The sequence below is a fragment of the Lottia gigantea genome (assembly GCF_000327385.1).
Source record: "Lottia gigantea unplaced genomic scaffold LOTGIsca_81, whole genome shotgun sequence".
Taxonomy (NCBI): Eukaryota; Metazoa; Mollusca; class Gastropoda; family Lottiidae; genus Lottia; species Lottia gigantea.
In genome coordinates this window covers 1,085,673-1,101,508 of record NW_008710694.1, presented here as the reverse complement: position 1 = coordinate 1,101,508, position 15,836 = coordinate 1,085,673, and the positions used below count along the sequence as shown (strand labels likewise).

Below are 15,836 nucleotides of genomic sequence, written 5' to 3'. Positions count from 1 at the left end.
GTTAGCCTTTCAGCAATTTAATATATTTCCCCCCCCCCCCCCCCCCCCCGCCCACTTACACCGCCACTTGGTGTATCCATTCCCTCACAATACCTTCATAACTTTGGTTTAAAATTGAATAATCAGTAACTCACTTTGTTGACCACGATCAGAGCACATATAGTCATATCCAGTGATCACGCTATTTACTCCAATGGCTTCTGCACCAGAACATCGTCCTCCAGTCAAATAGGGAGACATACACACTTTAGCAGTATCGTAGGATCTAGAAAACAGGTACATCATTATTCAGAATAGTTCAAGAGGAGTTTTGATGACAATAATGGTAAAAATCAATTTCACTGAAGTATGAAACTCCTCAGGTTCCAACAGATCTGTATTTCTATATCACTCTATAATTGATGTATTGAGCACTATTTTAACAGTGGTATTTCTATATCACTCTACAATTGATGTATTGAGCACTATTTTAACAGTGGTATTTCTATATCACTCTACAATTGATGTATTGGGCACTATTTTAACAGTGGTATTTCTATATCACTCTACAATTGATGTATTGAGCACTATTTTAACAGTGGTATTTCTATATCACTCTACAATTGATGTATTGGGCACTATTTTAACAGTGATATTTCTATATCGCTCTACAATTGATGTATTTAGCACTATTTTAACAGTGGTATTTCTATATCGCTCTACAATTGATGTATTGTGTACTATTTTAACAGTGGTATTTCTATATCGCTCTACAATTGATGTATTGAGCACTATTTTAACAGTAGTATTTCTATATCACTCTACAATTGATGTATTGAACACTATTTTAACAGTGGTATTTCTATATCGCTCTACAATTGATGTATTGTGTACTATTTTAACAGTGGTATTTCTATATCGCTCTACAATTGATGTATTGAGCACTATTTTAACAGTAGTATTTCTATATCACTCTACAATTGATGTATTGAGCACTATGTTAACAGTGGTATTTCTATATCGCTCTACAATTGATGTATTGTGTACTATTTTAACAGTGGTATTTCTATATAGCTCTACAATTGATGTATTGAGCACTATTTTAACAGTGGTATTTCTATATCACTCTACAATTGATGTATTGGGTACTATTTTAACAGTGATATTTCTATATCGCTCTACAATTGATGTATTGAGTACTATTTTAACAGTGGTATTTCTATATAGCTCTACAATTGATGTATTGAGCACTATTTTAACAGTGGTATTTCTATATCACTCTACAATTGATGTATTGAGCACTATTTTAACAGTGGTATTTCTATATCACTCTACAATTGATGTATTGAGTACTATTTTAACAGTGGCATTTCTATATAGCTCTACAATTGATGTATTGAGCTCTAATTTATCACTGAAAATGTTTTGTTATTGTATCATCAATAAGAACATTGATAATAATTTTGATAATTAAACTTACCGACACATTGATTTAAAATTCTCGGGGCTGGAATGCAGGGAAGCAAATACGTCTGAAACAGTTCCTCCCATAGCTATTAGACATTGGGTTATAGACTGTACGTCACAGCCGCCTGAAATTGGTTACAAATTATATAAATTAAATAATGTAAAAATATACTGCATGGATTAAAGTGCTCACAAGGTAATTTGATGACAGTATTTTGGTCACAGTAATTCCATCTCCAGGTTTTTTGGACACAGTAATTCCGTCGCAAAGTAATTTGGCCACAGTAATTCCGTCGAAGGTAATTTGGTCACAGTAATTTAGCCACAGGGTATTTTGGCCACTAGCTAAATCACAGGGTAATTTTGTCACACGGTAAATTGGTCACGGTAATTTTGCAAATAGGAAATTCGATCACGGTAATTTATCCACAAGATATATTCAATCACATGTCGAATAGGTCACATGGCTGTATTTGAAAAAGCAAAGTTGCAGATGGAAGGTGTCTGACACACTCAAATATGCTGTTTAGAATTACTATTAAATAAAAAAAGGGATGAAAACATACCTGACTGTGGTGCTGTTTGGGGCGTTACCGTTGGTAATGTATATATCGACGAACATTCTATAATAAAATATATTTCAATAGTTACTATAAATTGAAAATTCATATCGCACAGAACAGTAGTATTTCTATATCACTCTGCAATCAATGTATTGAACAATATTTTAACAGTGGCATTTGTATATAGCTCTACAATAGATGTATTGAACACTATTTTAACAGTCGTATTTCTATATCACTCTACAATTGATGTATTGAGCACTATTTTAACAGTGGTATTTCTATATCGCTCTACAATTGATGTATTGAACACTATTTTAACAGTGGTATTTCTATATCGTTCTACAATTGATGTATTGAGCACTATTTTAACAGTGGTATTTCTATATCGCTCTACAATTGATGTATTGGGCAGTGGTGGACACCTGAAGGGCAAAGACCCGATGCCATAAAATTGTGAAGGATGGATGTTTACCAATATTTTGTTTACATATTAAGTAATATCAGAAGAAAGATCCAAATTTTAGTAGAAAGTGATTTCTCTCTAAGCCACTGAACTATATTTAATATTTTATATCAATTAAACAATTCATAATATGTATAGGAAAAAATACTTTTTCCGATATTTCTTAAAGTTTGAATTAAACTCGTTTTCTAAATTTAAATTGAATACTTTACAAATATTCCTGTTGTCTATTTGAAACTAATCAATTTTTGTGTAAAATATGACGAATATTTAGAACTGTTATGCGATCCTTACCTAAAATTAGTACGAACACTGCACAGTAGAAATTCTTCATCTCGCTGTATAATCGTTTGTTGTATTTAATTTCACCGATTTACTGAGTTTTATATACCAAACATATCCGGGTTAGATCGCATTACATCATTTTCTAGGAAAGGGGGACTGTAAGGGATACTTTTTGATTTTATTGCGCAATTGGGTAGCTTTTCGAACTATAGGGAGTGTAAATAGGTCATGTGTTTTCTCCATACCGGCATATTTTGAAATATTACAATGACGGACAGAGTCTAGTATTATCTGTCTCCAATGGAAATATACAATGTTTTGTAAGGGTCTGTTTTGAAATAGAAAAAGTGTTCGGATTCTCATATATTACTGTTTCATCTTCAAAAAAATGATTTTTGCATTTTTATATCGGAGTATCGGAACCAATAACGGTTTGTATTTGCAAATATAGTTATATGGTTCAAATCGATACCTTCATGCAGAGTCCGCGGTGCACATAAAAAGTTTTGGAAACCAATCCCTTTAAAAGAAATACTAGGCATTGATAGGACCCTTCTGTTCCATCTAGAACAGTTAAACTCTTCTATGATGTGTGACAAGGTAATGCTTCAATAAACAAAACGAGTATTCATGTGTTTATTTTTCAATAATCAATCAAAATTGTTAGTTTGTTGGCAAACGCTTAATTTACAAACTTCCATGATACAAGAAAGGTGGCTATTGTAGTCAAAGTATTAGTACGAAGTTTGTAATAGGTTGACATTGTGAAGATGCTATAAGCCTATGGCGGAAATCTCTTATAGTCACCACACCACATGTGATTCTAGAAGACGGCAAGCGACATGCACTGTCTCCACTATCTCTGAACTTTGTTAACAATGCTACCAGCAAGTTTTGGCAATGTATACATTCCTATATAGGGTTGGGAAATGTATATCGCATTTTTGATTTTGGTGGTGACGGATTTTGGGAGTCATTACTCCTTTTTCAAAGCTGCGTCTTTCAACTTCAAAGTTGCCCATTCACAAAATAATATGCACCATCCGTTAGAATAAATTGTTACTGGTTAACATCCCGTCTCTGAGACCAAGGAACAATGGCGAATCTGTCCCTTTAAGTTTTACTAAGAAGAGTTTTTGAGGATTGACTTTAAGTGCTTTTTAATGAGTTTGAAATACAGGTAGGCCCTATATGTTTTAGTGACGGACGCGTATTATTGCGACATAATTCAGCAATATGCATTATCCTAGAGATTTCGGTAAGAAAACAACAACGTAAAATAAATCATCCAATATGCATATTCTCTCAGTTCAGGTGTACTAACTAATCCGTTTATCCAAATATTGTGTAATTCAAGCTCATCTGAGATCTAGTCAATATGCTTTTTTAAAAAATCGGATCAAAACTGCTACCTCTATCACGTTCACGAGCTAATAGACAAATTACTAAGTTATCCGTGAATGAAAAATATCGTCCATGATTTAAAGGAAAGGAAGACGGGCGTCAAAAGTGGGCTTTTCTTAGTGCATCTTCACAATGATCTAGGTATTTTAAACTCCGTCTTATACCTTGTCTACAGTAGCCAACTTTTTCGTTTCACAGAATGCAGCGACTTGATTGGATTTTACGCCACACAATACAGCCAATCAGAGCCATTAACAAACATACTGTAAACATTATGACTTAATGACAGATACAGTATATTTCACCTTAACAGATCCTCAACAATATCCTAGTAGACTTTATTGTAATATGACTTACATTTAATATGAATACAACTTACAAGACAATTATCATAGTCAGTCACCGTCATGAATCACCAATTTGTTTTCGAAATTTCGATAAACAAGCTCCTTGACATTGAAAAGTACATAGGCCTTATGTAAGACGATATCAAAGTAATGTTATCTTGGTCTCAAAAACAGTTAAGCATGAATGTCAAAATTTAGTAAGTATTTGCCACTATGTCTTAAAGTGAAGTGGATGGCTGGTAAAATGTTTCATTTGATAAAACAACAAGTTTGGTGTTGGTCATTCAGATTTCGGCATTTTTTTTTAAAATAGGCACCATTTAATCAACCGTTCATTTGTCGAGTTTTGGGATAATTAACTAAACGTAAATGCAAATTGGGATATTTTTTTTCTATAGGTGGCTTCACTTCCCATCCGAGATCTCACGAAATTATTATGCTGGACCACTTATAATTCAACCAATCAAATTCGTTAAAATTGACATGTAGTAACCTGCATCAAATTCTGGAAAACTTAACTTAAAGGGACAGATGCGATGCGTCATCTTGATTTTAGTCATGAATATATGTAAATTGTCTTCACTCAGAAGTACTAGAAATGTACGAAAATCGCATAATACCTTTAAAAATATCCCAAATAAGGAATTTTACACACTATTTCTATATATGTCTTTTCTATGTTACATGTATCACAGAGTATCTCAAAATGACGAGTCGTCATTTTAAAATTCAAACACAGATAATTCTGGACACACATGGATCAAATTTCGACGGCACGGTGAGCATTGAACTGATTTGCTTAACTACAAAATTCCCATTTGGGAGACTAAAGAATAATTGGTCCAAAATAATGGCCATCTGTTCCGTTAATGATTTTAGTGCTCCAGTCATCTGGTTGGTCAAACACTAAAATTGATTTAAAATTGAGTTTGTTATCCAATCAGATATTTCTTCACAATATGATATATTTGAGTGATTAGACAAACCTCGAATTTCACAAACGTCATCAGTTTTTGTGTAAACGATCAAAGACGTTTTTGTGCAAATGGCTGCGCCCAGGAAAAACAATATTTTGTTGACTTTTAACAGAAATTGAAGAATAAGAGGAATCAAATCACAATGTCTGTTGAAAAGTGGGTTAGTGAGAAGCTGTTTGATTTATTGGGCATATCAGATAAATATATCGCTCAATACTTTGTTGGCTTAGCCGGTAAATCATCGAGTGCAGATGACTTTGTTTTTCGATTGAAAGAAACTGGAACTGTAGAAGTGGATGATAATATTATCGGTTTTACAAAAGAACTGTGGAATAAAGTGAGTATTTCTTTGTCAGTCACCTACTTTGGAATAAGGCCTTAACTATTCCTGATTCTGTTTATTAACATAACATAGTTGCGCACACAAACTATAAAATAACAAGGTGATCTCAAAGATCAGGTACATCAGGTAAATAGTTGTCTGTGAGTTGTCTATGACCATAAACCATTTCCTTTTGAATAAATATTTGATCTTAGATTGACCACTACTAAGACTTAGCCTAAGTTGAACGCCTAGGTTTTACTTTCCTTTGCCAAATTAGAGAAAGCATTATAATTTGAAATAGCTTCTGGCAACCATTTGAGCAGCAGGTAGACTATAAAATGGTCAGGAATTAATCAAATCAGGATACCTTATTGACCAATTTTTTTTTAAAGGTTCCTCATAAAAAGAAGGCTGTGAAATCGTTAACTACAGAGCAGCAATCACAGTTGGAGTTAGAAAGAAAAAATCAGACCTTTCAACTTCTATCTGATGGTGATGATGATGATTATGAAATACCAACAAAGGTACTAATATTTATTCAAATCAAATCTATGTGCCTTGTGGAAACCATATTATAACGAATGGTGATGGATGAAAACTCTTTAAATATGGTGTTGCATATATTGAATATTTTTCATTTATCACAAAACTTGAAATTTTGTTGACTCAGTACTTCATTCTCAAAATCAACTTTTTCATATTTTGTTCATTTTTGTCATTTTGGGTTGATTCCCCTCAAGACTAGAAAAAGTCTGATGCCACTTGCAGTGCTCTTGAAAGTCTGCTGGGTGGCAGCTTTCATCCCTTATCACAATGTATATTCATATTACAATTGTTTTTTGTCTATTCTAGAAAACAAAGAAAGAAAATAAAAGACAGAAACATTTACGAAAGAAACAAGAGTCTGATAGTAGTAGTGAAAGTGAAAAGTAGGTTTCTGTTTAGTCTTATTAAAATTAACCCAAACTTCCCTTCTTTCATCGGCTTTTATTTTTAATATAGCCACTTCAGTTAGGGTCTGAAGACAGTCTCAGAACATAAACCAGTCTGATTGAAATTAGACCAAACTTTCATTTCGTTTTTTATTAGCTTTTATTTTTATTGTAGTTGCTCCAGATAAGGTCTAAAGATAGCCTTTTCGAAGCTTTGTTTTGAGGATGCTGTCAGGCAATCACATTCTTGCCCTCTTGAACGCTGGGATTATGTGACGCGAACTGAAGGTGTATTCTGAGAAGCATTAGACAATGAATGCACCTTTTTGTTAGCATCGCGTTGGAGAGGGCAGGAACTTGATTGGCTAGCAGTGTCATCAAAGGGACAAATCTTCAATAAGGCTGTCTGAAGACCTTCACTGAAATGGCTACAATAAATATAAAAGGTAATAAAAAACGGAATGAAAGTTTGTTCTAATTTTTATTAGGCTGGTTTGTGTTCTGAGACTGTCTTGTTTAATATTGAGTTACATCCACTCTGTCAACAAATATGAAATACTTACTAATACAGGACAGTGAGTTGGAAGGGATGTCGTCTTCTTAATATTTAGACATGAACAAAGTAAGTAAATATCATGTATATTTTAACAATACCATTCAGGTTAAATTATTTTGAGCTGGGCAGTAACTGTTAAAAGTCAATAACAATATTGCTAACCTTTCAACTTACTTGTGTTGACTGAAAGAAAATTTTCACTCACACAAAATGAGAATGCAGGACGGTTAAAGTTTGATAACCATATATAGCTTTCTACTGTATACAAACAATAGTTCTATATTTTAGAGATGAACCTGTTCAGAAGCGAGGAAGATCACCTTCAGCCTCAGATAGTGATGATGTGGAGAAAGAGAGGCTACATGATCTACAAGAAAGAGATGAGTTTGCCAACAGATTGAAAGATAAAGATAAAGAAAAAACCAGGAACATTGCTTCTAAATCAGAACAAAGGGTTAGTATTCAAATATTTCAAGTCATAATTGGTTGTCTTTTTGTGAACAAAGGGTAATTTACTTATAAACATAAACATTTTCTTGTTTTTCTGCACTTAGAGTAATAGTGTTAATAAAAACACAATTTTTTGTATTTTTTGTCACCACATTTATATACTCCTTCAAATGAATGGGAGTTGAAAATGATAATGTGTCAGTGAGGACAGAGCTCAATCTTGGGTACATCTAGATAGTGCAGTTAGCTTTTTTCAATCCAGTTGTCCCCACTAATAATATCAATTTAGTGACATCACCAAATACTTAGTTCTAGTGGAATTGCAAGTTGCAAGATGTCTAAATGAGCAATTCAATGCTTTTAATGTCCCTAATACAAACAAAAAAACCTCATTATAATTACCTTAAGTATCCTATGACAATTTCATTTCACTTTTATGAAGTTGAATCTGTACTTTCCGATTTATACTTCAATTTAATGTTAATCCAGGCATATGAGGAAGCTAAGAAAAGGCTGCAGATGGAAACTGAAGATAGAAAGAAGATAATTCCAGAAATACGAAAGAAATCGCGTCGTGATTATTTAAAGAAAAGAAGAGCTGACAAGATATACGATTTAGAGGGAGACTTAGTTGATGAAGAATTTCTATTTAAAGATGTCAAGTAAGATTCATGATATTGAAATAATTTTATTGTTAAAATATTAAAACAGGACCTGAAACATGTTGTTACTCAAGCATTTCATGCAGTGCATTCTTCAGACAACTTATCTATTACTGTCTACTAAAATAGACTCTATGTATTGACATGTTTCAGGTTCTGCATTTGTATTTCTAGAGTAAGTTTAATTTAGTTAATAGTTTCCAATTACAACAATTTGAACACTGAAATTAATTTATAAAAATGAATGGTCTAGCTACTGATTCTATACAAGCATATTGCTTACTATGTATTAGTTGGACGTCTAAAGCAAAGAGAGCCAGCGATCAAGGGTCAGATTGAATTGATGTTTCAATGATCCTGCATATGAAAAGAATACACCTTATATGTACATCTGCCCACTATAATTTCTTGTGCAGTTTGATCAGTAGTGCCTTATATCTGAAGCTTTGAGTATCATGAAAGCTATCTTACAATCAATGTGACAGGAGATCTTTTCAATTTTATAATTTCTATTTAATATATTTAAGATTGTCGAAGAGAGAGAAACAGAATATTGAATATAAAAAGAAGGTATTGAAATTAGCGTCTGAACATCTGAAAGCTGGGGAGATTGAGAAAGTGAACCGGTATTATATGCCTAAAGATGATGTGAAACCAGAAGATAGATATGTGGAGGATGAGATGGAGAAAGGGAATTATGAACAGAAGCGTTGGGAAGAAGAACAGCTTCATGCTGCTACTCTGAAATTTGGTGCTAAAGATGCCAAGAAGAAGAATAAAGTGAAGGAATATGATGTTATTATGGAAGAAGAAATTGAATTTGTACAAACATTGAAAATGCCTGGCTCAAATAAAGATACGGTAAGTTAAAACTTATTAACAGTGTGTTTGATTGGTTAGCATGCAAAACACGATTTAAAGAAGTCAGATCATGAATGACAGATGAAGTAAACAGATGAAACGGTTTCTATTATATATTTTTATGTTATGGAGGTTATTTATCAATATGAGCATTTTAAAGACAGCCACATTTTTTGTCTTTTTTAGAAATAATTGTGTTTCCATATTTGTTGATCAATTAGTTTACATATATTCATGAAATAAAAGTTGCTGAAAGGAAACTGAATTGATATTTTGATGTTGTTTTTAAGGATATGCCTGAAATGGATGTAAAGAAATCTAAAAAGATGTCAATAGAAGAAACCAAGAAGAGTTTACCTATATATCCGTTTAAACAAGACCTGATAGATGCTATAGCAGAACATCAGATACTGATTATAGAGGGAGAAACAGGCTCAGGGAAAACAACACAAATACCTCAATATTTACATGATGCTGTATGTATTACTCTTTCTTATTTTCAATACTTAAAATAAGCAACAAAATTATTTAAAATTTGTTATCTTTTATACTTTATGAATAAACCTGAAATGAAAATACATCAATTGTAGAGCAAAATAGATAGATCTCTAACCCTTGATAGACCTTGGTGGCTAACACTATTCATTTCAGGATTATTGCTCTATGATTGATGTATTGAGCACTATTTTAACAGTGGTATTTCTATATTGCTCTATAATTGATGTATTGAGCACTATTTTAACAGTGGTATTTCTATATAGCTCTATAATTGATGTATTAAGCACTATTTGAACAGTGGTATTTCTATATTGCTCTATAATTGATGTATTGAGCACTATTTTAACAGTGGTATTTCTATATAGCTCTATAATTGATGTATTGAGCACTATTTTAAAAGTGGTATTTCTATATCGCTCTACAATTGATGTATTGAGAACTATTTTAACAGTGGTATTTCTATATCGCTCTACAATTGATGTATTTATCACTATTTTAACAGTGGCATTTCTATATCACTCTCCAATTGATGTATTGAGCACTATTTTAACAGTGGCATTTCTATATCACTCTCCAATTGATGAATTGAGCACTATTTTAACAGAGGTATTTCTCTATTGCTCTACAATTGATGTATTGAGCACTATTTTAACAGTGGTATTTTCATATCACTCTACAATTGATGTATTGAGCACTATTTTAACAGTGGTATTTCTATATCGCTCTACAATTGATGTATTGAGCACTATTTTAACAGTGGTATTTCTATATCGCTCTACAATTGATGTATTGAGCACTATTTTAACAGTGGTATTTCTATATTGCTCTACAATTGATGTATTGAGCACTATTTTAACAGTGGTATTTCTATATCGCTCTACAATTGATGTATTGAGAACTATTTTAACAGTGGTATTTCTATATCACTCTACAATTGATGTATTGAGCACTATTTTAACTGTGGTATTTCTATATCTCTCTAATAATTGATGTATTGAGCACTATTTTAACAGTGGTATTTCTATATTGCTCTACAATTGATGTATTGAGCACTATTTTAACAGAGGTATTTCTCTATTGCTCTACAATTGATGTATTGAGCACTATTTTAACAGAGGTATTTCTATATTGCTCTACAATTGATGTATTGAGCACTATTTTAACAGTGGTATTTCTATATCTCTCTAATAATTGATGAATTGAGCACTATTTTAACAGTGGTATTTCTATATTGCTCTACAATTGATGTATTGAGCACTATTTTAACAGTGGTATTTCTATATCTCTCTAACAATTGATGTATTTAGCACTATTTTAACAGTGGTATTTCTATATCACTCTACAATTGATGTATTGAGAACTATTGTAACAGTGGTATTTCTATATTGCTCTACAATAATATTGATGAATTGAGCACTATTTTAACAGTGGTATTTCTATATCACTCTGCAATTGATGAATCGATGAATATATTAACAGTGGTATTTCTATATCACTCTACAATTAATGTATTGAGCACTAATTTAACAGTGATAATATGATGTGTTATTGTATATTTAAGGGTTATACTGATAATGGAATGAAGATAGGCTGTACTCAACCTCGACGTGTAGCTGCCATGTCAGTAGCTGCTAGAGTTGGACAGGAGATGAACTGGAAACTTGGTAATGAGGTAAGTCAAGTTATTGAACTTGTGCTGGTACCATGTGAATCTATACAACTCAGATATTTCAATTTCTTCTGAATATTAATTAAATGGAAATTAAAATCTAAATTGATACTCAGATTTTTAAAATTGAATCTTGTGTTTCTCCATGGTGTATCGTACCTTATTGCGTTCTTATAGAAAGCATTCAAACTGGGATGTAGTAATAAATCCTAGGCAGGTTATAGTATAAAATATTATATATATTCTAGGTAGGTTATAGTATAAAATATTATATATATTCTAGGTGGGTTATAGTGTAAGATATTATATGTATTCTAGGTGGGTTATAGTATCAGATATTATATATATTCTAGGTGGGTTATAGTATAAAATACTATATATATTCTAGGTGGGTTATAGTGTAAGATATTATATGTATTCTAGGTGGGTTATAGTATCAGATATTATATATATTCTAGGTGGGTTATAGTGTAAGATGTTATATATATTCTAGGTAGGTTATAGTATAAGATATTATATGTATTCTAGGTGGGTTATAGTATAAGATATTATATATATTCTAGGTGGGTTATAGTGTAAGATATATATATTCTAGGTGGGTTATAGTGTAAGATATTATATATATTCTAGGTGGGTTATAGTATAATATATTTAATATATTCTAGGTGGGTTATAGTGTAAGATATTATATATATTCTAGGTGGGTTATAGTGTAAGATATATATATTCTAGGTGGGTTATAGTGTAAGATATTATATATATTCTAGGTGGGTTATAGTGTAAGATATATATATTCTAGGTGGGTTATAGTATAAGATATTATATATATTCTAGGTGGGTTATAGTGTAAGATATTATATATATTCTAGGTAGGTTATAGTATAAGATATTATATATATTCTAGGTGGGTTATAGTGTAAGATATTATATATATTCTAGGTGGGTTATAGTGTAAGATATTATATATATTCTAGGTGGGTTATAGTATAAGATATTATCTGTATCCTAGGTGGGTTATAGTGTAAGATATTATATATATTCTAGGTGGGTTATAGTATAATATATTTAATATATTCTAGGTGGGTTATAGTATAAGATTTGAGGATTGTACATCAGAAAGAACTATATTAAAATATATGACTGATGGTATGTTATTACGAGAATTTCTCAGTGAACCAGATCTACAAAGTTATAGGTAAGATTTGCTTTTGATTTTTTGTTGCATTTTGTTAATTTTTAGTTCAAATAATGTGTATCATGTTACTTTAACACAGTATACAAAAAAAGATTTTTATTGAACAGTTTGATGGTTGAATTTGATTTAGTGTTCAATGAAATTTAAGTTTTGAAAGCTGTATAACAAATTTTTGAGGACTGAAAAGGATTGTTAAAAGGTTTTCTAAACTTTTTGGTTTATGCAATTCCACTTAAACTGGGTGCTTTATGACATCACTATTGCGAAAGCTGCTAATTATCTAAATATCTGAGAGCATCTGTGATAGATAGTGATGAAATTACAAGAACCACAGATGTTTGACTGAAAATTGGAATGATGCAAAATGATTTGGAAATGTAGTGAAAGTGTTGTCTCTATTTATAGAGTAATTATTGAATGTTTAATTACAGTGTGTTGATTATAGATGAAGCTCATGAAAGAACTCTACATACAGATGTCTTATTTGGTTTAGTTAAAGATATAACAAGATTTCGACCAGATTTAAAATTACTGATATCTAGTGCTACCCTGGATGCTCAGAAATTCTCTGAGGTCAGAAATGTTTGATAAAAGTAGTAATTTATCAGTTTGACGATTCGTCTTTTCTTGAGATTCCACCAATTGTAGAAGATACATATAAAAATAGAAAGTGAAATTTTGAGTTTTATGCATATTTGAAGGAATTATTCGATTTTTGCGCAGTTTTAGTACTTCTGAAGATTATTTAGGCCAACATATATTCAAGACCAAAATCAACCCCCCAAAAATGGGGAAATTTTTGAAGAAAATGACTGATGGCAATGTGCAAAGGGCTGACAATTCAACCAAAAAATGTATGTATAATGTTATATATGTTTCTGAATTTCTATTGTAGTTTTTTGATGATGCTCCAATATTTCGTATACCTGGTAGAAGATTTCCTGTTCATATTTATTATACCAAGGTAGGTCAGACTTTAAGTTATAACTAGCTTGACTAATCTATCACTGCCTGTTCCTTCGACTTGGTTTATGGGTGTAATATTGGCACGTTTAGGGTCAGATATAAAAGGTCATAGTTACTCCGATTCATTTGGGATCGCTAGTTTTCGAGAATTTTCACCATGATGAAAGCAAAATTTAACTTTTTGTATGTATAGAAAGCTGAACCATTAAAGAGTCCATCAAGACATTATTGGATATTCTGAAATGCCCCTGTGCCTCGCATGGTATCACAGTCAGTGATAGTCCTTTCCCTTAGTACAACTCCATAAGGTAAGTCTACCCTTTGACTGTATTGTGGTACCATGTTGGAAATTGTGTTTGTTTATTGTGAAAGTTAGAGTTATTAATTATTCAGGCACCAGAAGCTGATTATATAGATGCTGCAGTAGTTTCAGTACTACAGATACATGTAACACAACCACAGGGTGATATACTGGTCTTTCTAACTGGACAGGAAGAGATAGAAACATCACAGGAAATGTTACTAGTTAGTACACTTTTTATATCAAGAAACATTTTACACAAGTTATAGGGTGCCTGTTACCCGAAACGTTTTGTGGAATTAAAATCTTCTTATAATCAACATCTCAGTTATTGGGGGAATATTTACTGGAATATTTCACGTCGTCCCTATATACAAGTTATAACAATGTAGAATCATCCATCTTTCCTCAGTCTCCAATGGATGCTATGAAAACTTTTTGTATTTTTGTGTCCTTTCCTCAGTAATGTCTTCATCGTGCTGAGAAGAGTTGGTTACTAAGTGTGACAAAACTTACTAGAGCCCATTACACAAATTCTTTTGTACTAACCATTTTGCTTTGTTAAATTTTATAGGAAAGAACCCGTAAGTTAGGTTCTAAGATCAAGGAATTAGTTATTTTACCAATATATTCTACATTACCCTCTGATCAACAGGCTAAAATATTTGAACCAGCACCTCCTAATGGAAGAAAGGTTAGTAATAGTTGATTTTATTGGGAAGGTTATCATGGACATTTCTTCACAATATACTACTTCTTTAGATGAACATAAAGTCTCAAACTTAGCCAATAAGAGTATATATTGAGGAGTGGACATATCTGGTGTCATACCTATACTATACTATTCGTTAGCCAATAAAACTCAGTTTTAAAGAGAGATTCTGTTGTATATTCATTACCCCAAGTAAGTCTACATAAATTGTATTTTTCTTCTATTGTAAAATGAAGACTACAGACTTCTTATAGCCAATAAAAAAGATCAAAATAAAAAGTTGTACAAAAGTGTTGTACGTTGAACATCTTGAAACAAAGTAAATCTATATACATCTTAATTTCTTGTAATTTTCAGGTGATATTAGCGACCAATATTGCTGAGACGTCACTGACAATAGATGGTATTATTTATGTCATTGATCCAGGATTCTCTAAACAGAAAAGTTATAATGCTAAAACTGGAATGGAAGCTTTACAAGTTACTCCTATATCTAAGGTAATTTATTTATTTAAGAAATTAAATCAATTAAAGGGAAATGTGCGCCATTTCAGGGGGTTGATTTGAGTATTGAACATATGTAAATAGTCTTCACAACAGAATTTTATTTTATCTGTATATATCTTTTCAATATATCACAGAGTATCTTATTTTGACGAGTTGTCATTTTAATATTTAAAAGCGGATAATTCTGTACACACATGGATTTGAAGGTTCAAATTCTGTCATTGAGCTGTGAACATTTTCTATGATTGGCATAGATAATAAAGTCCCCATTTCTGAGACTAAAGTATGATTGGTCAAAAAAATGGCGCAGCTGTACCTTTAATCAAATTTAGTTATTTCAAGTATATTTTTGATAACTAGTAATAATCTTACTCCCCTAAACCTAAATAAAGTATTGATTTGTAGCATCATGTTTCCCTTGTGCATGATGTTTCTCTAAGCAGGACGTAAAACTCTATTTGATTTGATTTCAGGCCTCAGCCAATCAGAGAGCTGGTAGAGCTGGTCGTGTTGCAGCAGGGAAATGTTTTAGACTCTATACAGCCTGGGCATATAAAAATGAACTCGAAGAAAATACAGTTCCAGAAATACAGAGAACCAATCTAGGAAATGTGGTTTTATTGTTAAAAAGTTTAGGTTAGTATTATGGCACTATGATTTGTTTTATAAAGTTTTATATCAGGTGAATGATAGTACTGATTGTTATGTGTATTA

The 15,836-nt window shown here is 31.9% G+C and overlaps 1 protein-coding gene across 1 annotated transcript; it reads left to right on the top strand.

The window, feature by feature from the left end:
* Positions 1-5,565: 5,565 nt before the first annotated feature.
* Positions 5,566-14,062, top strand: LOTGIDRAFT_197014 (hypothetical protein; the record flags this gene model as incomplete). The annotated part of the gene is made up of 12 exons (XM_009067334.1): positions 5,566-5,825; positions 6,206-6,337; positions 6,666-6,742; positions 7,590-7,755; positions 8,241-8,413; positions 8,941-9,274; positions 9,565-9,750; positions 11,334-11,444; positions 12,521-12,636; positions 13,068-13,209; positions 13,532-13,600; positions 13,996-14,062. Coding segments are annotated over exons 1-12 (1,767 nt in total), but the record flags the coding sequence as incomplete, so codon positions are not given.
* Positions 14,063-15,836: the final 1,774 nt, after the last annotated feature.